Source organism: Neopsephotus bourkii, unplaced genomic scaffold (assembly GCF_033783945.1).
Source record: "Neopsephotus bourkii isolate Nb327-2 ecotype Australia unplaced genomic scaffold, CSIRO-AGI_Nbou_v1 NB_740, whole genome shotgun sequence".
NCBI lineage: Eukaryota > Metazoa > Chordata > Aves > Psittaciformes > Psittacidae > Neopsephotus > Neopsephotus bourkii.
In genome coordinates, this window is record NW_026901238.1 from 1,043,610 (window position 1) to 1,067,271 (window position 23,662).

A 23,662-nucleotide genomic window follows, 5' to 3' on the forward strand; every position below is an offset into this window, starting at 1 on the left:
AACTTATATGAAAGGTTAGTTTGCTACACAAGTTTGAAACTTAATTCCAGCTTTTCTCTCATTTTCATCAGCATAGGTGTTTGAGATTTTAAGTGAAATTTAATCAAATGGATTACGCTTTTAAATAAAGTTATCTGTGCTCCACATCTCTATATGACCAGAATAAGGATCTCATTTCACCAGTATAGTACTTGCAGATTATGCTAAAGATGAAAAAAGAAAAGAAAACTTGTATAATCTATTTGGTAGAGCACATAAATATTGCTGTTTGACTCCTGTGAGGAGTTTTTACTAAGCAGCTGTGTTTTCTTTAGCCACCTGAATTCAGCTGTGAGAAGATGCACAGCTCAGCACCTGTCAGACACTGTAGAACGTATGGGCCCGGACCGGATTCTGTCTGGAACCAAAGGTGATGCTGATCGGCTTTTCCCTGCAATAGTCAGGTTTACACAGGACAGTTCACAACAAACAAGGTTAGTAAGTTTAATAGTTAAGCACATTCCAGGTGGCTGAATCATAGAGTCACAGGATCATGGAATGGTTTGGGTTGGAAGGGACCTTAAAGGTTATGTAGTTCCACCTCCCTGCCATGGGCAGGGACACTTTCCACTAAACCAGGTTACTCCAAGCCCTGTCAAACCTGGCCTTGAACACTGCCAGGGATGGGGCACCCACAGTTTCTCTGGGCAACCTGTGCCAGTGCCTCACCACCCTGACAGTGAAGCGCTTCTTCCTAACATCTAATCTAAATCCACACTCTTTCAATTTAAAGCCATTCTCCCTTGTCCTACCCCTACATGCCCATGTCACAAGTGCCTCTCCAGCTTTCTCACCAGTCACTTTAGGTACTAGAAGCTGCTGTAAGGTCTCTCCAGAGCTTTCTCTTCTCCAGGCTGAACAACTCCAGCTCTCTCAGCCTGTCTCCATAAGAGAGGTGCTTCAGCCCTCAGAGCATCTTCCTTGGCCTCTTCTGGTCTTGCTGTAATAGGTCCATGCCCTCCTTATGTTGGGGGCCCTAGTGCTGCATGCAGTGCTGCAAGTGGTGTCTCACCAGAGTGTAGAGGGGATGAATCCCTTCTAACGACCTGCTGGCCACGCTGCTGGTGATGCATCCGAGCATATGGTTGGCTTTCTGGGCTGCAAGCACACATGGTACAGGGACTCAAAGAACATACTCTGTTGGGCACAGATGAGATGCAGGACACAGAGGGATTGCTGGCACTGGGATCCACGCTGTCTGACTGATAAGGCTTGACCATCCTATTTAAAGACATCTGAAATGGAAGACTGTTTTCATTAATTTGCTCAGTTGTTGATTAAATAGTGATTCTTGAGCACAGGTTTTTTTTGTGGGAGAAAGAAATGTGTCTCTGTATCTATGGATAGCAATCTATCTGTACTTCAGTATTCTGGAATTACACATCTATAATTATCAATAGAGATACAAAGCAAATCCCTGTTTACAGCTGTAGATATTGTGGTCTGTTGCCCTTCAGGTATTATGGTCGAAAGATGCTCTTCAGTATGATGACTCATCCTGATTTTGATAAAACAATTGAGAAGTATGTGTTAACCAAGGATTTGCCTTATATTAGGGAAGCTATTACCAACCTACGTAAAAAGGTATGTGGAAAAGCTCTTGTTTAACAGCTGAGAAATGTAAACGCGTACTAGTGGCAGTTAGAGGTAGACAATGAACCTAAAGTGAAGGAGGGCAGAGCATTCAAAGCAAGCCAGGTAATCAAGTCACTGCAGCATGGCAAGGTGCTGCTTGTTAGCTGCCCTCTTCATGCTTTTACTGCTTGCAGATACACTGAAGGGGATGTACTTTACTGCTTTTTATAGCTTTTTTTTTCTCTAGCAGAGCAGAACTGTACCAGCCATGTTAATTAACAGTTGTTCCTCTGTGCAGGGTTTGGATGGGCTGCCATCAGATAAACTCTTATCAAAAAGAAGACATTCCCATACTAGTAGCGTTGGACATTTGAAAGATAATACCAATGGCACTGACAGGTAATCATCTTCACTGTTTTAACTTGCTAGCAACTTACACTCTAGGATAGTAGCCTCACTGCAAGCAGAGAGCACACAAGCATTGACAACAGGGTTGTGAAAAGTAAACGTACCTTCAGGAAATGGAAAAATTTGACATGTCCCAGCTAAGCTCTTTGAAATGGGGTAATTGGTAATATTAAAATAGCTTTTTGCACTTTGAAGTTAATTTGCCTATCGACTGCCTATGAAATATACACACAGTGGACAAACCACTTGGATTTCATAGTAAGTCCATGTTGTCATCAGTTAAAGATACTGCTGTTCACACTCTATAGAAAAAACATCTCTAGTGGTAGCCCCAATGCAGATTATCCATGCACTTTCCTGGACAGCAGGTATTTAGATCCTAACCGGGGATGCTGAAGGTTTTAGATGATACTGTGTTGCTTTTTAGTTGTCCAAATGCAGAGAACAAAATGTTAAAATTTTAAACAGAAAATGAAACGGTCTGGAAATACACACAATATTCAGAAGCGTGAATAAGAACCTTACTTATCATATATTCAGAAAACACAGTGATAGGTTTAAAGGCATAAAACCGTAAAAATATATTCTTTTAACAAGCCCTAACTCCTAGAATCTGGTAGAGGATAACATATTCTTTTACTGAAAACACTGACATTTTTGAGGTTAAAACTCCTATTTCAGCGTGCTTATGTGTTCACTAAGTAACTTCTTCCTTTCCAACAGAGAGACTACAGAGGCCTATGGAGTCATAAGAAAAGCAGCTCCTCGTAATTTAGTAGAAAATGAAGAATATGTTAAAGACATCATAGGTTTATTGAACGCAAAGGACTTCCGTGATCGAATACGTGGCATTAAGCAGCTGTTATTTGATGCACAGAATAATCAAGGCTTTGTTGTTGCAAACATCCTGAAGGTAAGTGTATGAAAATATTTTATTTCAAGGGTCTTTAAAGCTGTTTTTGGATAAAAATCTTTGCTCACTCATTCAATAAGAATGTCTGATTAACAGGAAAATAGTGAGGAGTAGGTGAGATATGCTCCAGGGTGAGCTGTGCGAGCTACAAAGGTAGTAAAGGAAGTAAATAGGACGAAGAAGCTGGAAGTTTTCACTTAGAGAAAGCACTCTTTATTCCTGGCATACTGCAGGCCAGTTTTCATGCCATGGCTGAGTAAATATCAAACTATTGGAACAGCTTACAGAAAGAACAGCAAGGATTAATCAAGATCTGAAAAACTGTCTGAAACACAGCTGCAAATTCTGCCTGCTTGCTTTGCCTAGGAGAATGTGAGGAAAGGTCTTTGTTATGATAAAGCTTACAGGAAGTATCCTTTGTATTAGGAAAGGAGTTTCTGTAGGGGAAAAATACTGTGATGAGGTCCAAGAGTTGTAAACTAGAGACAGATACAATGAAAGGAAAACCACGATTGTCTTCCAACAGTATAGCATCTTTGCTGTGGAACTATGAAGTACTTCTGTGGACCTTCACCGTATATTAAATGTGAATGGTTTTGAAATCTTTAAAACATACTTTCTACTAAATACCGCTGTGTCTTGCTAAAAATACTTGCTTTCAGAAAATACTAGTCATACCAAAAGTTACAGATGGCTAGTTTGCCTTCTTTACGTTGTACAGGAATGATGCAAATTGAGATGAGGTGAGGCATAGTTGAATAATACGGAGTACAGAGATATCAAATGTTGCTTTACTTGCTCAAAAAAGTATCTCGGGTATTTGCACATCAGAGCCATCTTTTGCTAAGATGGACAATCAAGGTATAACAATAAAGCAGGAAAGGTAGTATCTACCTCAAACATGAATTGTTAATTTTGATGAATGCTGTTTGGATGCTTTTTCAGATTTTTGATGCTTTCAAGTGTCGCTTAAATGACTTAAACGGCAAAGTAAATCGGATTGCTTTGGAGACGATGCACCAGATAATTCCGTTGCTGAAAGACAATCTATCACCTGTGATCAACATGTTAATTCCCGCTATGGTCGACAACAACCTGAACTCCAGAAACCCGGGGATTTATGCAGCTGCCAAAAATGGTATTCAGGCTCTGTGTCAACACCTAGGTCAGTAATTTACTCCCTCTTAATTTTAAAGAGTTTTAATTGTATTAAATTCTAAACTTAAAGAATCATTCTTTCCAAGTTTCCACCCAATCATTACATTGTGTAACAAATCACTGGCTTTATTCTCGCACTTTCTACACCATACAGATCATCTCAGTATTTTGGTGGTCCAATACAGAAATACAACTTGCTGTTTTTTTCCATAGCAGATGGTTTTGGCTGTGAGGGTGACAGAGCACTGGCACAGGTTGCACAGGGTGGCTGTGGAGTCTCCACCCTTGGAGATACTCAAAAACTGCCTGTACACAGTCCTGGGCAACCAGCTGCAGAGGGTTCTGCTTGAGCAGGTGGTTGGACCAGATGATCTCCAGAGGTCCTTCACCGACTTCAACCATTTCTTGTGATTCTGTGTTTCATTATGCAGAACATTGTCACACTGCTTAATCTCCAAGAGGTCAAAGAACTAGATTCTTGCTGATTTGTGTATGCCAGGACCATTTTCCTTCCTCAACTGTTTCAGCTTTGGAGCAGAATCTCAGTATTTTCAGTAAAAGAATATGCTATGCTCTACCAGATTCTAGGAGTTAGGCCTTGTTAAAAGATTACGCTTTTATGCTTTTATGCCTTTAAATCTATCACTGTGGTTTTTGAAGCTGATATAAGTAAGGTTCTTATTTACGTTTCTGAATATTCTGTTTATTTCCAGACTGTTTAATTTTCTGTTTAACAATTGTAACACATTTTGTTCTCTGCATTTAGACAACTACTTGCTCCTTCAGCCATTCTGCACAAAAGCCCAGTTTCTGACTGGAAAAGCCAAACAAGACATAACAGAAAAGCTTGCTGGTAAAGTGATGTTTTACTTTGGATATTTATTTGTGTACTATCCTTATTAGGCAAATTCATTGTGGGATGGTGATGGTTATACATCTTCCCTTCTATCACAATAGATTGTGGGCATTAACGATGTAGTGGTTGTCAAATTTCGCTCCTTCCAATGCAAACTGGAGTTACTGCTGATCAAACAATAGCTTATTATTATGGAGTCAGATGGAAGATGTGTAAATACCCGGAAGATATTTATAAATACCTTAAGCTTATAATTTAGTATGGAATCAGAGAGAATGAGGTTTGTTTTGTAATGAGTTTCACTATGTCAGTATCAAGACTTGGGTACCCACAAGCCGCCCTCTGCCTGGTCAGCAAGCACCTCTTCCTGTGTAGGGCAGGAGGCATGGAGCTGACTGAGGAGCAGTACTCACATCCACATAAGCTTACTAGGAATCGTAGAATCACACTGGGTTGGAAGGGACCTTAAAGATCACCTAGTTCCCACATAACCCATGGGCAGAGACACCTTCCACTAGACCAGGTTGCTCAAAGCCCTGTCCAGCCTGGCCTTGAAGAATGAGCATCCGCTTTTTCTGGGGTTTTCCAGCACAGAAAATACACTGTTCTCTAAGGCTGGCTCCTACTAACTCCTGAGTTTCAGTTCTGTACCTTTTTTGCTTTTTGCAGTTGCTCTTTTTCTCATTTTAAGGCTTTTAGTAATACGTACTGGCTTTGAGCCATAAAGGACACAAGCTGAGCTGCAGTCACCACAAAGATGGCAGACTTCAGAATGGTCATGTTCCTAAAGCTTAAGAACAAATTTACTCAAAAATTAAAGGCAAATTTGGATTAAAATTTATATACACATTTTAATATTGGGGATTATTACTAGCAGAAGTGCTGAATTTCCTTTTGCTGTTTTAAGCGAACAAGAGATATCTTTATGGGAAATGGGCTTGACTCGAACAGTATATTTGGCTTAGTTTCAGAGTAGTTCTGTAATAGTGGCTGTGAAATTGAATTAAACATAACAGACAGGCTGTTCTTGAAATATTCCTAAATTTCTGCTTTCTATATGTGAAACCAGCTTTTAAACAGTCCATCTCTTGCTGGTATTTTTGGGGAGTAGTTTGTATTGTATATCAGAGGAGTCCATTCTAGCAAAAAGACAAACATTTGCAAACGAAACAATTCCTGATGCAATGGTCTAAGTAGGGAAATGCTTTAGTATAAGGCTACTTTGTTCCTTAAACTCAAAAACCTACTAAGTATTTCATAGACAGAGGGGAAATCATAAAATACGAGATGCTACACAGCGCTCCTGAGAGAAATACAGGTCCCTATTATAATCCTAACTTAAAAAAACCCAACCAATCAACCAAAAAAAAAAAAAAAGCCACTGTAAAACCAAAAAAAGAACCAAACCTGAAAACAAGTTCTTGTTTCAATTGTAAGAATGGAAAAGTGTAATTATCAGCAGTACAAGTACGACTGTGTGAACTCCTAAGAGAGGCTAAAAGGGGCGTTTGTAGGCAAAGCTGGTATTTTTAATCAGAGTGCTGATGGTGTTGCAACAGAGAAGCTCTTGTGTACAGTCAGCATTCCTTCATTAGTGCTTGAGAAGATGATTTGACATAAAGTGATTTTAAACACTTCTCAAAGCAGGGCATCACTTCTGAGTTGTGCTTTAAAGATAGTCTTCAAACACCGACTGATGACCTGCTGTCTTTCTTGCAGATATTGTGATGGAGTTATATCCTCGGAAGCCAAAGAGTGTGGAGCAGAAAGTTCTAGTTGTCCTTTGGCACCTCCTGGGAAACGTGACGAACAGTGGCTCTATACCTGGAACCGGAGGGAACATGCGGACAGCCACAGCAAAACTGTCAAAAGCACTTTTTGCACATATGGGACCAAGACTCTTAACTCGCGCTGCAGCTCAGTCACCACATATCATGAAGACTTTAGAAGAACTTTTAAAGACAGAAAGCTAAAGTAACGATCCCTATGCGTGCAGATGGACTGCTGTTTATATGGAAACATGCCACGCCATCCCGTTCTTTTGTTGTGCTGGTGTCTCTAGTGGAGAAGGGTCGTCGCTGGGAGAGCATGGACGAAAGAAGTCACCCCTAATCTGTGTGTTTCTTTAGAGACCACAGCACAGCACCCTAGGTCTAGTGATAGACTTAATGAATAAATACATCTGACACGTTTTGACTTGGTTTTAGCACTGAGCTTTACATCGGTAAATGAAAGAAAATCCTGGAGGCAGTTAAATAGCACAACAGGGTTTGGTGTGGCAGTTGTGAACATGTATTTTTATAGCCTCTGTCTGCAGGTGTGTGGTATTAGCGTGCTGTGGCTGCTGGTACGGTACTGTGACGTTGCTTGCTGGCTGTGCATGCACATTGGTACGGACAGCACGGCACCGCTATGAGGAAAACGAGCCTTTCCCTTTTCTCGGGAAGCAGTGGTAGAGCGGAGACCGTGGTAGCCGTCCCCCAGCGCCGTTACTGTCGCGTTTTACAGGGAACCTGCTTCAAATAAAAGAATTTATTTCTGTAGCGCTCCGGGCGCCGCCTCCGGGCGCCGCCTCCGTGCCCGAGGGGGGAAGCGCCAACGGCAGCGGACAGACCACCGCCATTTTGCCGGAGGAAGGGCGGACGGGGCAGGTTGGGCGCATGCGCGGCGCACGCGCACTGCGCTCTTCCTGAGGCCTAGCGGTGGCAAACGTGCGGCGGCTTGACGGTTACCAGTCTTGTGGCAGGTACCGGGAATGTGGGACCGGGAATGGAGCAGTTGCGGGAAGCGCCCGACTTGCAAGGGGGAAGGGAAGTGGTAGGCCGGGTCCCCGCTTTCTGCTCTGGTGGGTTGGCTTCCGTCCAACCCGGTGGGAAGCTGAGTCGGGCGTCGGGGGCCTGGGCCGGGCCGGGCCAAAGCCGCTGTCGAGGCCGCGCCAGACGTGCGGCACCCGCTGCCGCCTCAGCCGTTCCCCTCGCCAGCGGCTGCCGAGCACTCGGAGTAAATCAGCCCGCAGCTGGCGCTTAACGGAACGAATGTTGTGAGTAGAGAAACCTGTGTGATCCTTATGTGCTGTAACAGCTGCGAGATCTCTGGACAAACATTAGACCAGCCCAAAGTCTTTAAGTGCTTCACGGTTTGTTACATTGCCACTGTATTTCTTTAGCTTTTATTTTTTTTTATATATATATTTTTTTTTCCCTGCGAGGGTGCTGAGGCGCTGGCGCAGATTGCCCAGAGAAGCTGTGGCTGCCCCATTCCTGACAGTGTTCAAGACCAGGTTGGACTGGGCTTGGAGCAACCAGGTCTAGTAGAAGGTGTCCCTGCCCGTGGCAGAGGGTTGGAAGTGGATGAGCTTTAAGGTCCTTCCAACCCAAACCGTTCTGTGATGCTGTGACTATGATTTTGGCCACCGAAACGTTAGAGGTTGGGCAGAATGGTCCGGGCCAGCAGTGCCAGTGCAGCGCAGGCCAGCGCCAGCAGCTTCCAGGCGGCTCCCTTATCAGTGCTGTGGCACTGGTCTGAGCGGAGGTGTAAGCTGAGGCCGGAAACTCCTTGTGGTTGCCAGTTTGTGGGCTTTCCGGGATGTTTTTGTATTAATTCATGTTTATAAACGCCAGTATTGCAAAGAATAAACGTTTGATTGAAACAGGCTAAATAATATATGTTGGCATAAAAGATTTAAAATTAGATATGTTGTTATTTGATATGCCTATTTAGTTATTTAGCTTGAGTGATGTAAAAACTGGAATTGAGTTACTCTGCTCCGTGGTTGTCTGTGTTTGGTGTGTGTTGGCTTTGTGCCTGCTGCCTTCGCAACTGCCTGGAGCAAGGGCATTCATCTGGTTCCAGGAACCAGTTGTTCACGGCAGCTATAACCCTTAGTGAGTTTGGGGGATGTCTTGGTTTCTGGGGATGGGTTTAGAGCACCTTGAGTTGGAAGCAAACTGCAAAGCAGACGTTAAGATTTTGTTTGAAGCCTCATATGCAGAGGTAGTCTAGTACCATCCTCCGTCTTTTTTTTTTACTCTCCCCCTAATGTGAAGACAAGATGGATTTGGGGGGGTAGGTTTTTAAGCTGGAATACATCTGAATCAGCTAGAGGGAGAAAACGTCTGTCAAATACTAGAATAATTTTAGGTTGTGCGTTATTGCATATTTTAAAACAATTGTGTTTTTCTCAAAAATTTAGAGCTCTAAACATCCTTTATATTTTTTCAGGTGTTGGGGCTGCTGTTTGTATAGCACATGCTTCTGACACCCTGATTTTATCATCTTTACAGATGAGCTCTGAATGGTAGCGGCTGTTTTCAATGATGCAGATCTGCAGTTACCACATAAAGTTGCAAACTTATGAACTGTTTATGTTAAAGGAAAGAAATTATGTGTTTAGGATTACCAGGTGATACATACCATGGAGAACAGAAATAATTACTTTAAAAAACCAATTATTAGAAAACTTTCAGAGTGGACCATGTGGACTTTTTAATACTACACCAAGGTACTTGGCTTGGAAGCATGAACTCTGTCTCATGCACTGAAGCTGCTAAAGATAGGATAGAGAGATTTTTCCTTCCTGTCAAGAATTTTGCTCCTGTTACATTACTGATGACCTATCATTGTACTTGCTGAAGTGAAAGCAAACGTTTTAGTCTCTTTTTAGGCTTTCAGTGAGAAAGATTTCTGGCAATGCGGAGTGGGGTGGGGACTTTTTTAAATGTCAAACTTACCTGCTTCTGCTCTGGAAACTGAAGGGAAATAGGAGTGGCAGTTGCTACAGTGTGGTTGAGGCTGATAGTCTCAACGCTGTTCATCCAGAATAGATTCACACAGCTCAAAGCTCAAAGCTGCTGTATTCTATGCAGGTGCTGCATTACCTTTAACCCGTAGGTCATTATGGTCTGGCTCGAATGTGGAGAAGGTCCAGTGGAGTGCCTTGTGGCCAGGCTTTGGGCAGTGAGGCTGGACTGGTGTTTGCGGAGGAGGGGAAGGCTGGGCAGCAGCGTTTGGCAGGAAGATCAAAATAAAGAGTGGGAGGAAGATGGAGTCTGTCCTGAGGGGCAGGAGGAAGCACTTGATGAGTGAGTGTTGCATAGGGGTGAGTAGCTAGTGTCAGGGGCTACCCTGGACGCTATGTGTGGTTAGCCCTCTGCTGGTTAGCTTATCTAGGCATCTTACATATGGACTGAGTGAGGACAAGAATTGTTTTCTTTGCAGAGTTACCATGTAATCTGGTTCAGCTTGGCTTTGAGAGAACAGCTAAACATATATTTCTTTTGCAAAGAAATTATTAATTTGTATTAAGTAGGATAATTGAATAAATTTGAATGTAATCCTTTATATGGAATAAACTGTTCAACTTGCATAGGAAAGCTGTGTTGGTTCACTTTTATACCTCCATAGCAACTTGTGACAGGTTTTTAGAAAAGCCACAATGATTTGTATGTGCAGATGTTAAAATGTAGGATTGCTATTATTTGTAAATTATCTTATTTGTGAATAAGGCTCATGTGAGAAGCAGATCCAGTTGCTGGGGGTTTGTGGTGAAATACATGAATGCCTGAAGCACTTGGGAGAGTCTCAGGTGATAATTCAAACCCATGTTCTACTTGAACCTTTGCTGCAGGAATACTGAATCTTTTTGTTTCTACAGGATCTAGTACTACAAAACAGCAGTAATGTCAGCTATGGAGAACAACACAGAAAATACAGAGGAGGAGAAGCCAACTGTAAGCAACGAGAACACAGACAATAGCACCGAAACAGCAACAGAAGAACAGCTGATGGACTTCAGTACAGAAATTATAGGTGTCACTGAGATGGAACAATCACCTGATAGTTCCCCTGGCCTGAATGCAGACAGCATGCAAGAGAGTGAAATTCCTGCTATCGAAAGTTTACAGGCAACAGATACTGAGGCTGGCTTTCCTCCAGATTTTGACAAGTTCTGGAAAGTAGTAGAGGACAATCCCCAGGATTTCACAGGATGGGTATATCTACTACAGTACGTAGAGCAGGAGGTTAGTACAGCACCCTATTCTCCTTAGCTTTCGAGAAATAAACAAAGAAAACCCAAACAAGTCACGGATATTCCAGTGACCAGTCTAGAACTGTACATCAGGTGTTCATGGGTACTGTTTGAAGAAGTTGCCCTTGTCAGTGTTGCCAGAAGAGATCACACAATAAAAACTATTGCTTTTAAGAAAATGTTAAAGTAGTAATTGTTTTCAAAATAACATGAAGGGTTTTTAAAGGAATGGATTCATTGCTTTTATTGTGCATTTCTTGCAGAACCACTTACCAGCTGCCAGGAAAGCATTTGACAGATTTTTCACACATTATCCATATTGCTATGGATATTGGAAGAAGTATGCAGACCTTGAGAAGCGACATGACAACGTTAAGCAGTCTGACGAGGTATGTAGGTAGCTGGATGCAGCTATTGCCATTGGTCCTGTTAGCCAAACAATGACTAACCTACCGCAAGTCATTTGGCTGCCAGTACCTGCCATCTGTGGCCAGGTTTGTAGGGATTTTGTTTGCACTTGTCACATCTGTGGCATTTGTAGCTAATGTTTTCTCTCTTTGTTGGCAGGTGCGTTAAACCTCTACAGTTTGTCAAGCTTTGCAGTGCAAGCCTCTGTATTACACTGCAGCTTAACAAGTAGGGCAGGGCTTTTCTGTCACTTACATTTATTATTCATTTTCGAAACAATATAGTTGGTTTGCTGGTCACAATTGCTGCATCTTATTGCATTTTTGGTCAGACGCTGTCAATGATGCTCTAATGGGTCTGTGCCCTATGGTCTGTACCCCAAAGCCTGCCCACACAACCTGGTCAGAATGCAGGGACCGCTGCGCTTTGAAGATCAAGACTCTGCACGTGGAGATCAGAACATTGCCATGTTCTATCCAACCTCCACCCGAATGGTAATGGTAGATTATTTAAACAAAATTCCAGTAATTAGTATTTCTAAGGTTCACCGGATAACACAGTGTTGCCTCTCTATTAGGACACCATTATGTATTTGAAGTACAGTTCATGTTCTCTTCATAGGTTTATCGCAGAGGGCTTCAGGCAATTCCTCTTAGTGTCGATCTTTGGATACATTATATAAACTTCTTAAAGGAGACTTTGGACCCTGCTGATCCTGAAACGAGCAGTACAATTCGAGGGTAAGTTGAACACAGACTGAGTGATATAGAAAGCCTGTATGTACGTTATATAGCAGTATAATCAGATTAATATGTTTAAGATGAGGGGCAAGGTAGTTACTGCAGTTACTGTAAGGACTTTTAGGAGACGATGAAGCCATATTCCCTAAGAATGGGTGGACGATACAATGTGGTACCAGGGTCAGAAGTTGTGACTTGAGAGTTTCAGACTAGTCATTAGGAAATGCTTTGTGCATTATTCTATGGGGATCTGGAGCAGGTTCTCCATAGAATTTTTGGAATTCAGTTTCTTGGAGGTTTTCAAGGTATGGCTAGAATGTGTCTGACCTCACCTGTTGCTGGCAGTGGTCCTTGTTAGAGTAAGATGGACTGAAGTTTGATCCCAAACCTTATTTGAGCTTTAACTGAAGCTTCTAGCAACATGATTGATATATGACTTTTGAGTGTTAAACTCAAGTAAGGCCTTTAGACTCTTTAGACAAAAGTGGTAAAGGTTGTGTATTTCCCTAATGTCTTGCATTCCTGCAAGTAGCTTTTTGTGTTGCCTGTATTTTTTCTGTTGTGGTAGTGCTGGAGTTAAAAAGCAGTGAGTGTAAACTTTGCAGAGATCTTGCTACCGATGTCTAGAAAATACTTTGAATAATTTAAATAATGACTATAAGTGTGGTTGCAAGTAAAAGAGGATGCTGCTCATAATCTTCAAGGAAGAGCCAGAAGTTTTCCTCCTTGTTCTGTCACTGCATCCAGAAACTGTAAAATTATTTTGTTTTTCAGCGCCTATGAACATGCAGTCTTAGCTGCTGGGACAGACTTCCGTTCTGACAGACTGTGGGAAATGTATATAAACTGGGAAAATGAACAGGGAAACTTAAGGGAAGTTACATCCATCTATGACCGCATCCTTGGAATTCCAACGCAGCTGTACAGTCATCACTTCCAGAGGTAAAGAGAAAAGGAAGATTTAATGCTGTGCATTTCTTAAGTACACACTAATCTACTTCTGTAAGCGTGGAAATGCTCACTCGGAACAGGAACTTGAAATAGTTACTTAAGTTTATGTACTTTTTTAAGTGCTTCAAAGTACTCATCCACATTGTAGGAATTAGGTTTTAGATAAGTTCACAAATTCTGCTGTGGAATAAAGGAAGGCTTTGGAATTGTGAGGAAGAGCAGAGGATGTGGTTGAAAAATCAGAATGAGCAGTTTTGAAATTCAATTCTTTATGCAGTGCTCTCCTGAAACTAATTGACAAGAGAGAAATACTTGGTTAAGTTTTAGACGGGAATTCTGCATTATTAATGGACTGGTTAAGAGGAAACGAGAAACCTTAGTTATATTACACACTAGTCTTTCCCAAAGTTGCCACAGATCTTTTGTGTTTGAAAGTGAATTATATCTGGTTTGTCCTTAGCCATTAATTTTACATGGCAAGTGATTTGTCTTTGTCACTGCAGTTCATCATCCTTCCATTTCTCTTTGAATTTTGAAGTCTGATAGTGGTAGAAGTTGCATTTTATGTGTATATGTTGTCAGAAGTTGCATTCTTGGTGTGGCTCTAGATTGATAAAGTAATGCAGGATCCCACAGGGACTTGTTATTGTGCTCTGCTTAAGCAGAATGTTGCAGCATGAAACTTGATTTGTTTCTAACTGTTCTTAGGTTTAAAGAACACATACAGAACAACTTGCCTCGAGACTTTCTGACTACTGAGCAGTTTGTTCAGCTGCGCAGAGAATTAGCGTCTGTGAACGGCCACAGCGGGGAGGACGCGCAGCCTGATGATGACCTGCCTTCTGGTGCTGAAGACATAACTGACCCTGCCAAGGTACAGGTGCAGGGGGTGTTCATTGGTATTCTGTTCCTTACTCTGTGCCTGAAAGACAAGTTTGTTTGCCAAGAGTTTAGCATATCTGTAGCTGAGGTGTTTTCATAGTTCTGCTTATCATTGCTCTTTGGCTTGTGTGATAACTACTGTCTACAGGATTCACCTTTCCGGTGTTTTCATAGGCATTAAAGAAATGGAATTTAGAAGTGAAATAAGTGATGTGCAGAACTTTTGGAATTAATTAATTCTTCCAGATTAAGAGGTTAGAAACTGTGGTCTAAGAAACCTCCTCATCAGCAATGTTCTCTGCAGGTCAGAGCCTTCATGGGCATATGAAAACTTGACTATCCAAAGGAATTGCTGACTGAAAACAAATACATACTGACACTAAGTTTGACGGGGGTCCAAATTAATCTCTGATCTCAATCATCTGTGGCATAGGAGCAAAGCTTCGGATAGAAACCCTGTTCAGCAGGGCTGTGCTGGGAGCAGTGTCCCATCCTGTCCCCTGGATCTTCAGGGTAGAGTGTAATGCATCTGTGATAGTTTTAATTTCTGCGTATTTCTGTCATCATGAAATGCATTTACAAAGGTTATATGGTGTCTACCTGAGTTATCTTTTTAAAAATTATGTTTTAGCTGATCACTGAGATAGAAAACATGAGGCACAGGATCATTGAGATTCATCAAGAAATGTTTAACCACAATGAACATGAAGTCAGTAAGAGGTGGACATTTGAAGAAGCGGTAAGTTTGTTTTTCCTGTGTAAGGCAGCGTGCACAAGAGCTCTGAACAGAGGCCTGGGAGCTAGGAATTTTTGAGTAACGGGTCACACAATTTAAACTCTTGTGGGCTTTGAACAAAGACCAAGTTTCACTTCTCTGCCATTTTTCTTGTGAAAAGGCAACTTGTGAGGTCAACTCTGTCATGTGATGGCTTAAAAAGTCTTTAAGAGGTATATGGAGAGAGACAGGGTGGTGTGGTGATTAGTAAGTGGCCTTGCATGAAAAATTGTGTTGATTGAGTGCTGCTTTATGGATCTGGGGTGATACAGATTAAGGTCAAGAAGATGATTCTCATTGAAAAGGTAAGCCTGTTTTAAAAGGAGAACGAAGTTTGTGTGGTTTTCTATTTTAACATTGCAGTCTTAAACCTGAAATCAGTTAGGTTTTCCAAAATTAGCAATCATAATGTGCAGCTCCTGTGTGTAATGTGTTAACAGTAATTAATTGTTTGATCACTTTACATACAGAATTTTTTCTATGTAGGATGAAGTTTGGTTACTTTCGAAAATCAGTCTGAGTTTTTCGTTCTCAGCCTTTTTTGATTTTTTTCTTCCTGGCAAATATCATGTTGCATAACATGGTTCTTGTTTTAAGTTCACTTTTGTTTTAAAGAGTACATTGTACAGATGCCTTGTAAACCACAGGTGTCATGGAAGGGACCTCAAGGATCATCAGGTCCAGCTTTTCTAGCAAAGCATGACATAGGCTTAATAAGTGTCTCACCACTCTGTCCAGCCAGATCTTACCAGTATCTGATGTAAACTTGAAAGCATGGTACGTGACCAGTAGCAGTACTGTAGTGGAGGACAAGGCGTGCCTTGGTGGGGGTGGTGGCAGTTTGCCCTTCCTGTCCCACAGCAGCCTGAAGGGCTGTTACAGCCCTTTGTGTCTCCGGAGGCAGCAGAGTGTGTCCCTGGAGTATGTAAGGCTCAGGTATGCATATGTGTGGAAAGTGGTTATGTGAGTAAGGTCTTCTTGACTAAGAGAAACTAGCTACAGATGGTTGGCATATAGAAGAATTATGAAACTGTGGACATGTTGCAGAAAATATGCCAGAAAGAGGGTGTCCTCTTTTCTGCTGGCCAGAATCAGTACTTTCTCTATCAAGAGAGTTTATCTGGTCGTTAGATACCAGTGTGCTGGATCCAGGAGGAGTTTAAAATACAAAGTTAAAGAAGTCTTTGTAATGGACAGAAATGAGGTTATTAAGCAACAGGATATCGCATAAGTGATGGAGGCCACTTAGACCAGTTTTATTTTAGTGGGAACAATGTGCCTGTGAATCTGCCAAAGTGGAAAAAGAGTATTGGGCTCCCTTACAGAGGTCGGTGAGGAGTGTGGTGGGGGTGATCGGCTTTAAATTTCAGTTGGCCTTGAAGAATTGGATGTTATTCCTTGATTACCTTCTTTATCCATTCTCATTTATTTGTATCGGAGATACTGCAGTACAGGAGAGAAATGATCAGGTAAAATTAAAGGTGAAGAAGAGAAAAATCACAAGATCTCTGGAAAGATGCTTTGCTGTGGTTATTTCAAAGCAGTGTTTTGCTTTGCTATGCTGAACTCTGTCCCACCCAGCTTCTCTTGTGGGCATCAGAAAATGCACAATCTTAGAATAACCAGTTTCATGTACATAATTAATGTGAAGTTCAGTTCAATGCTCTGTCTTCTCTTTGTCTCAACCAAATTTTGCATTTAATTTGTAGGCTATGCGCTAGTACAACAGTAAGTACTTCAATTGTATGTATGTGTATATGTGACCAATAGCAATTGTTGTCACCACAGGTTTGCAAGGACTGAACTGTGGTGAGTTCTTCCTCAGTTCTGTACATGCTTGCACTCAAAAATCTTCCTAGAAAAACCAAGGTACAAGCATAGAGTATAATTGTTGGCAAAATATCTTGATCAGTACTTGGGTAACCCCAGCAGACTTGTGTGAATAGATAATGATGTCCCGTTTATTTAAATGGCATTACTTGAATGGTATTGTGGCTGTTTGTTTTGGTTTTTTTTAACACAACTCGGTGGTGTGCTTATTAGTCACAAGTTGCCATGCTGTGACTCTTGCAGATAAAGAGGCCTTACTTTCACGTAAAACCTCTGGAGAAAATTCAGCTGAAAAACTGGAAAGAGTACTTAGAATTTGAGATAGAAAATGGCACTCATGAGAGAGTTGTGGTCCTCTTTGAAAGATGTGTTATTTCATGTGCCCTCTATGAGGACTTCTGGATTAAGGTAAGGGAAGGGGTTTACCACCCATCTCCTGCCAATGGCATACATTGATCTAGTGACTAACCTTTTGTACTCTTGTGGAACGTTGTTCATATATAACTATATCTGTTGCATTAGGAGATGGTCTGCTTGCAACCAGATTTGACTGCTGCATATGCCAACTTCGTTGCCTCTCTACGTCCTTCCTTACAGAAACTAGTCTAGTGGTTCCATAAAGGTGCTGAATGGGTTTAAACAAAAGAATTTTATCGTTCTGTCATGTTTTTAAGACAACTATAAGCTTTAAATTTTCCAATCTCTGCTCTGTTTTCAACTATAGTATGCCAAATACATGGAGAATCATAGTATTGAAGGCGTGAGGCATGTCTACAGCAGGGCTTGCACTATACATCTTCCTAAGAAACCAATGGTTCATATGCTGTGGGCTGCCTTTGAGGAACAGCAAGGTGAGAGCAGCAGTCATTTTTCCTGGGAGGGATTCTGTTTTTAAGAGGCTGTGGATGTCTCATATCTGAAAGCGTCTTTACCGGTGTTTTAGGCAACATCGACGAAGCAAGAAGAATCTTGAAAACCTTCGAAGAGTGTATTCTAGGGCTAGCAATGATCCGCTTGCGAAGAGTGAGCTTAGAACGCAGACATGGAAACATGGAAGATGCTGAACACCTGCTTGAAGAAGCTGTTAGAAATGCCAAATCAGTTAGTGAATCATCATTTTATGCCATCAAATTAGCTCGACACCTCTTCAAAGTACAGAAAAATCTTCCAAAGGCAAGAAAAGTGCTGTCAGAAGCCATAGAAGTGGACAAAGTATGTGTTTCCTCTTTGCTATCTTAAAAACACCCCCAAAAAATAGACTGTGTTTTTTTTCTCTCTTTCTAAACCATGGCAACAATGATGACAGGAGTTTGTACCTGGATGTGGTGTTCCCTTACTACATGGAGACAACAGTCCCTCTAACCTGATGTTGCCATACTTGCAGCTTGCAGATCTGGAAGTTTGCAGGTTTTTTTAATCAGAAGCATTGTGTGCTTCATACTTTCAGTTTTCCTTTCCACAGTCTCAAATATAGGCATGTTCACACCTTAAGGTGAACTGAATGGATCATGTAGGCAGTACTTGCAGGCCGTTTTGTGTAATCACAGAAACGTTTGGCACTCTGAATACTATTAGCTTACTCTCAGCAAAGTGTGACATCTGTCTTTGTAGTGTCACGCTATGAAACATGTCTCTGAAGTGTCACTTCTGTTTGTGAAACAAACCAGGTCAAAGATGACCAATGTAAAAAGAAAAACTTGTTGACTATTCTGGCTTACATTTGTGGTTTAAGCATTCTGCTCTGCATCTGGTAGACGTAGATACAGTGTCAAATACCAAGTCTGACAGCTCTGCAACTTCTAATGCATTTTTTGCACAGGAAAATACAAAGCTGTACCTCAACTTGCTTGAAATGGAGTACAGCGGCGATCTCAAGCAGAATGAAGAAAACATCTTGAGCTGCTTTGATAAAGCTGTCAATGGCGCCTTGTCTATAAAAATGAGGATTACGTTTTCTCAGCGAAAAGTGGAATTCCTTGAAGATTTTGGTTCCGATGTAAAGAAGTAAGATGTGATCTGTGCAACAGCCGAATTAGGGTCACCCAAAGAGCACTTGTGGAAGGGGTAGGGACGGGTTGGGTCAGTGGTATCCTTTAGGTGGTTCCTGTGTGCTATCATCTCTTTCTTGAGGGATAGCTGCTTTGCAAAACGAAATTCCTTTTTTTAAATTGGAATCTCTTTTCAGAAAATTATCCTTTTTTTTTTTTTTTTTTTTTCCCTGAGATATAGTAAAGCCTGTAACTTTCTGCTGTGGTTTTGCTAAGTCTTAGAGGAGGATGCTCTTCCAAGGGAACATGTTTTATGACAAGGGTGTGATTTGATGTTCTACACCCTGTGAGCTGCTGCTTGAGGTTTCCAAAACCACATTGATGTGATTGTTCTGTGTTCGGAAGTATTAACAATGCTATGTGCTTATGTGGGGGATCAGGTACTAGAAGTCCAACCTTTAAATTTAATACTAGATACACCTTTTTCCTCTTAATTCACTATTGCAAAACAAGCTCTTGTTTTTATTTACACATTGCTGCTGAATAACCTGGAAGAGCTAACCACGAGTTAGTTTTTCTGCTTTGTATGCTTTTAACAATAGCTATCCTTAGTTCCTGCTGACTCTGACCATTCTAACTGGCATGGCAGCCAAGTGCTGCCAGCCTGGGATCCTGGGTAGACAAAACAAAGTGAAGTTTTCAATTCCCAAATAATAGTAGAACACAGAATAAACACAAAAAACTGTTTCCACCAAGAGCAGTACGAACAGAAGCAGCAGTTTTCATAAACTGGTCTGCAGCAGCTGAAATTGTGTTTCCTATTTTGGGAAATAATACTTTGCTATTAGTGGGAATTTTAGCTAGCACTCTTGTGCTGCACAGAATACACATTCTTCCCATGTTGTTTGGCAAAAGGCTATAGGTGCTGCTTTAGAATTGTAATAATTTTGTGTAATACTAATTTCCAGTATTTAAAGAAGTGTTGATTGCTAAATCTCGGTGCTGCTGTGGATGGCATCAGCATGCACCTGAGGAATGCAGGTGCTGGAAGGAGCAGCCATATCAGAAATAAGTTTAGGAAAACATCATAAAGGGGAACTTTATAAAAACCACATGAAGCATGATAAAAGACGAGCAAGTTGGGGATTCCTGAGCTAACAGAAAATACTTCACTATGCACTGGGGAGCCAAATTAAGTTTTTTGGCTTTTCCATCTCTGTGGTGGATCACTGATAAAGAATTGATTATGATTCAGTTTGATTTAGAATTGTTTTGCATTTTTACAGCTTCAAGTAGATGTTTTAGAATGGTTTAAATGTTTGCATGAAAATAGTGAGCAAAGCTCTGTTCCTTTTTGCCTCATCAGGCTTCTGGATGCTTATGATGAACATCAGGCCCTTCTCAAGGAGCAGGATTCTTTGAAAAGGAGAGCGGAGAACGGGTAGGCAGCCTGCTCACCTGGGGAGTAAGCTGGATCAATGGCTGATGCAGTCCAGGGTAGCTGGGACATAGACTACACTGAGCTGTAGCTGATACAAAGCACTTTGGAGATGACTGAAAAATAGTTCAGAGAACAGTCTTGGAAACTGTATTTTTCTTTAGTCTATGATATATATACCACTTTTTTTTTTTAGCTTTAAAGCTACTGCTTGCTAGAGCAAAACCACTATGTTTTTTTAATCACTTAAAATACACTAAACAGGGCTGTACTGTTGGCTTCAATATTTGGAAATGGATTTATTGGAAAGTAACTTTCTGAATTGTTTCTCAGGACAGCTAAACAATACTGGGAAAAATAACTCAATCTTTAAGCAGAAATATGCTTCTGCTGTCCCATTGGATTCACCAGAACAGTTAAAAACCCAAACTATTGTTCTGAAGCACAATATACTACTGTCTTTCTCTAAATCAAATTCTGCTTCCCTGTTTGGACAGGGCACCACATCTGAAAATACTGCTTAATTTCATCCGTTACAACATTTCTCACCCAGAAGCTCGGCATTTAATCTAAGGTACCATTTACAAGCGTGTGTTAACTTCACAGGTCAGAGGAGCCAGATGAAAAGAAAATGCTAACAGATGACCCAACACTTTCATCAGCACAGATGATGGATGGAGACATGCAAGTCAATCAGGCAGCATACAACTACAATGCCTGGTACCAGGTGGGTGCACACTTGTGGTGCTGCGCTCAGCGTGCATGTTCTGTATGCACACGTTGTGCTTTTCCCCGTGACTGTGGCCCAGCATCAGAAGCTTGGAGTAGAAATTTAGCTTCTGGTTTTGTTGATTCCCCTGTAGCCTGTTACGCAAGTGTAAGGTATTTGTCCTTGTGCAGCCGGAGGAGCAGTTTGGTGCCAGCTCTTCACGTGAAGGGGTGCATTACAGCTGTTTGAGACGTTGCTGGCTGAAGGCAAAATGCTTTGCCCAGGAAACTCACTTTGGGATTCCAGTATACTGTGTGTTTTGGGAGTTAACTTCTCTAACTAGTGGTTCCCATAACATCTCGGTATGGGTTCCATTGCACTCGTATGGTGTCCATGCAGAATCGGCCCATTCAACAGCTTGGCCCGTGGGTCTGCTAGTGCATGGCATTGTTTTGTCCCCTTGAGGGGCTTAAAGAGGGAATTGGTAATACCACACCTTGATTTCCTCCTTTTGTGACAGCAGCAACCTCCAGCATGTGTCCTGCTTCCTTCTAGACTGATGGTGTGGTTTTCTCCAAGGGGCAGGCTGTAGAGCCTTGTCTTTCTGTGCAAGGTAAAGGTGGGTGCTGTTGGTGCCCTCTCAGCTGAGATGAGAGCAATGCAGGCTTGTAGTGTTAATTCTTTTGAGTTATGAGTAACTAAGAGTCTGGCTGAAGCTTTTCCTCAAGCATTTTAATGAAAACTGTTGTTCAGGCTGTAAGGAGCCTGCCAAGCCAGTGAGAAAAGCATTTGCAGGTGGGACGTGACACAGCCATTGTGTAACTGTGATTTAAAATTGCCTGTGTCAAGGTTAAGTGTTCTTTCCAAGTCAGGCAGTGAAAGGTGCCTCACGCCCTCAGCATGGGAAGACTCTGCCCAGCACTGGGCCGGGAAAAATGCTGCATGTTTCCAGATTCAGAATGGTGGGAGTGGCAGGCTGATAGTGCTGGTGATCTGCGTCCTGTGGTTGAGACAGTAACTTCATCACTGTCTGCCTGCTGTGCATTTTACAGTCTGCTTGAGAATAGCAGAGGCATGTGTTCTTGCTGTCCCCAGAAGGCTTTGCTGCCTGGGCACAGCTCATGGCAGTGTAGCCATGGGAACCGTCTTGGTGACAGTCTCTGCTGGCAGCAGACAGCTGGGTTCAGTGTGAGGGAGTGGTGTTGGGGCACTTCAGCCGCTCCCACTCCGAGGGACATGCTATGATGGGGGACATGAAGCTAGAACACAGGCTGTTCCTGCGTCCCTCGCCACCTGCTCCCTCTTTTTCCCTGCCTTTTAAGTCTTGTTGACAGGGAAGTGACAGGGAGCTGCAGAGCAAGTACCAAGGGGGTATCTGAGGAACAAGAGGGGGCCCCTGACTTCTCCTATACTGGAAGACTCATCATTTGAGTCTTTATTAAGTGACTCAAACCATGAGGGACAGCAGTACTCCCTGCATGCTGGCCCTTGGTACAAGTCTGGCCCTGGCCTTGTGACTGCAGCCGCTTGTTTCACAAAGATGCCTTGCAGCAGGGGGTCAGGGTGGTTGGGAGTTGATGGGCCTTGTGCTGCAGGAGAGCACCCCTGGGTGTTCTTCTGCCTTCCATGTCGACCTGAGGCACCAGCTGCATGCAGGACCTCTCTGTACAGAGACCTCACTATGGTGGCTGTAACATGGTGACCATGCTGGCCACTGCAATATAACATTCCTTTCTGGAATGGCAGCCAGCTGCTCATTGGGGATTCCATGTGGAGCATGGGCAATCTGACTTACAGTATCCTGTTCTTGGGGTTTTTTTCCAGTACAATTACCAGAATGCATGGAATTACGGACAGTACTATCATGCAACTTGATCCGAAGAGTGAGTGCCGCAGTTTCAACAAAGATGGAATACAAAGAAGTTATATTTTTCTAAATTAGGGATGTGGAAGAACTGTTGTAATACCTGCTTTTTGGTCTTCTGCATGTGAAGTGAGCTGGTGTTCCCAGGGTATGTGTGAAGCAAGATCTGTGTGCTGGTAACCGATAAATGGTATCTCTGTACAACTCTAGTTTACCATAAATGCATTTGTTTTGTTTTTTTAATTCCCTGCACTAATTTATGGAGGTATCTGAAGAATTTTTTTGGTCTCAGGCTGATGCTGTGGATTTAACCAGTAAAGCTCTAGGGGTTTTGCTTTGGTTGGGTTTCCCCCAAGGCTGTTGTGCCATGCCAGCTGCCGCAGGATGCAGCAACTCAGGTGCACAGCACTCCTCTCCTGCTCTGCTCTCCAGCTGTATGTAATGACCTACTTCTATCACAACATCTTCTCTGTGCCCATGAGCCAACCCAGACTGCTTTGTGGTGTAAAGATTGAAACTTTGATGACACTGGCAGCCTTTGCAAGCTGCGGTACGTATTTTCTATTCCATGTGGGGGTCAACAATTAAAATGCAGTGCAAAATGATGTTGCATTCTTTTTTAAAAAGCACAAACTGTGTTTGGGATGATTTTTGTATTTAGAGTTTTTCATGTACACAGTGTGAGCAAACTTTTTTTCATTTTGATCAAAGTGATCATTCCCATTTTTATAATAAAAGCAAGGAATTCAGTAGTCCTCTGAGCTTTCTTGGATTGCCTCATTCAAGCCAGGAGTAAGAATGCTGGAGTCTCAGTTCCACCCCTCTCCTGTTCAAACAAATGCCTGGGATATAAATGTAAATGTTTCCTTCTTATTTAGGTTAACTAAAATTGTTGGTCAAGTGCTTCTGTAAAATGTAGCAGCTTCACCAAAGGTGACAGGAAGTGTATGGCTGAAGGCCTGAGCAGGGTGTTGAAGCACATGCTGCTCTGTAACAGCCTGCTCAGCCCTAGGAGGGAAAATAAAACCACAGGTGGCAGTTTGAGGTGGGAATGCTCATCCTGTAACAGTTTGCTGGAGGTCTGCGCAATTCTCCCCTCC

At 42.1% G+C, this 23,662-nt stretch overlaps 2 protein-coding genes and 1 non-coding gene across 7 annotated transcripts in view; all 3 read left to right on the plus strand.

Moving 5' to 3' along the window:
* The window catches only part of TOGARAM1 (TOG array regulator of axonemal microtubules 1), a 31,176-nt gene extending 24,239 nt beyond the window's left edge, over window positions 1-6,937 (plus strand). Inside the window, exons 15-21 of the mRNA XM_061354634.1 lie at window positions 315-473; window positions 1,497-1,623; window positions 1,913-2,013; window positions 2,746-2,935; window positions 3,881-4,100; window positions 4,860-4,946; window positions 6,669-6,937. Of these exons, the coding sequence (XP_061210618.1) occupies window positions 315-473; window positions 1,497-1,623; window positions 1,913-2,013; window positions 2,746-2,935; window positions 3,881-4,100; window positions 4,860-4,946; window positions 6,669-6,922 (1,138 nt within the window). The 3' untranslated portion in view covers window positions 6,923-6,937. The remainder of the gene's footprint in view (window positions 1-314; window positions 474-1,496; window positions 1,624-1,912; window positions 2,014-2,745; window positions 2,936-3,880; window positions 4,101-4,859; window positions 4,947-6,668) is intronic.
* Window positions 6,938-7,673: 736 nt separating this feature from the next.
* PRPF39 (pre-mRNA processing factor 39) lies at window positions 7,674-23,311 on the plus strand. 5 transcript variants are annotated; one of them, XM_061354577.1, is made up of 14 exons: window positions 7,674-7,695; window positions 10,603-10,969; window positions 11,241-11,366; window positions 12,007-12,125; window positions 12,900-13,067; window positions 13,785-13,950; window positions 14,590-14,697; window positions 16,807-16,971; window positions 17,288-17,414; window positions 17,507-17,775; window positions 18,383-18,567; window positions 19,918-19,992; window positions 20,596-20,716; window positions 22,523-23,311. In XM_061354577.1, exons 2-14 carry the CDS (start codon window positions 10,628-10,630, stop codon window positions 22,571-22,573), a joined length of 2,022 nt encoding a protein of 673 aa, XP_061210561.1. In that variant the 5' UTR covers window positions 7,674-7,695; window positions 10,603-10,627; the 3' UTR covers window positions 22,574-23,311. The 5 variants fall into 5 exon arrangements, with proteins under 5 accessions (XP_061210561.1, XP_061210560.1, XP_061210562.1 ...); XM_061354576.1 differs by lacking the exon at window positions 7,674-7,695 and adding an exon at window positions 7,938-8,085; XM_061354578.1 differs by lacking the exon at window positions 7,674-7,695 and adding an exon at window positions 11,717-11,879 and having other exon boundaries at window positions 10,947-10,969; window positions 11,241-11,613.
* On the plus strand, window positions 17,852-17,938 carry LOC133212840 (small nucleolar RNA SNORD127). Its single transcript, XR_009725621.1, has one exon. It is a non-coding gene; the product is annotated as a small nucleolar RNA SNORD127 (small nucleolar RNA).
* Window positions 23,312-23,662: the final 351 nt, after the last annotated feature.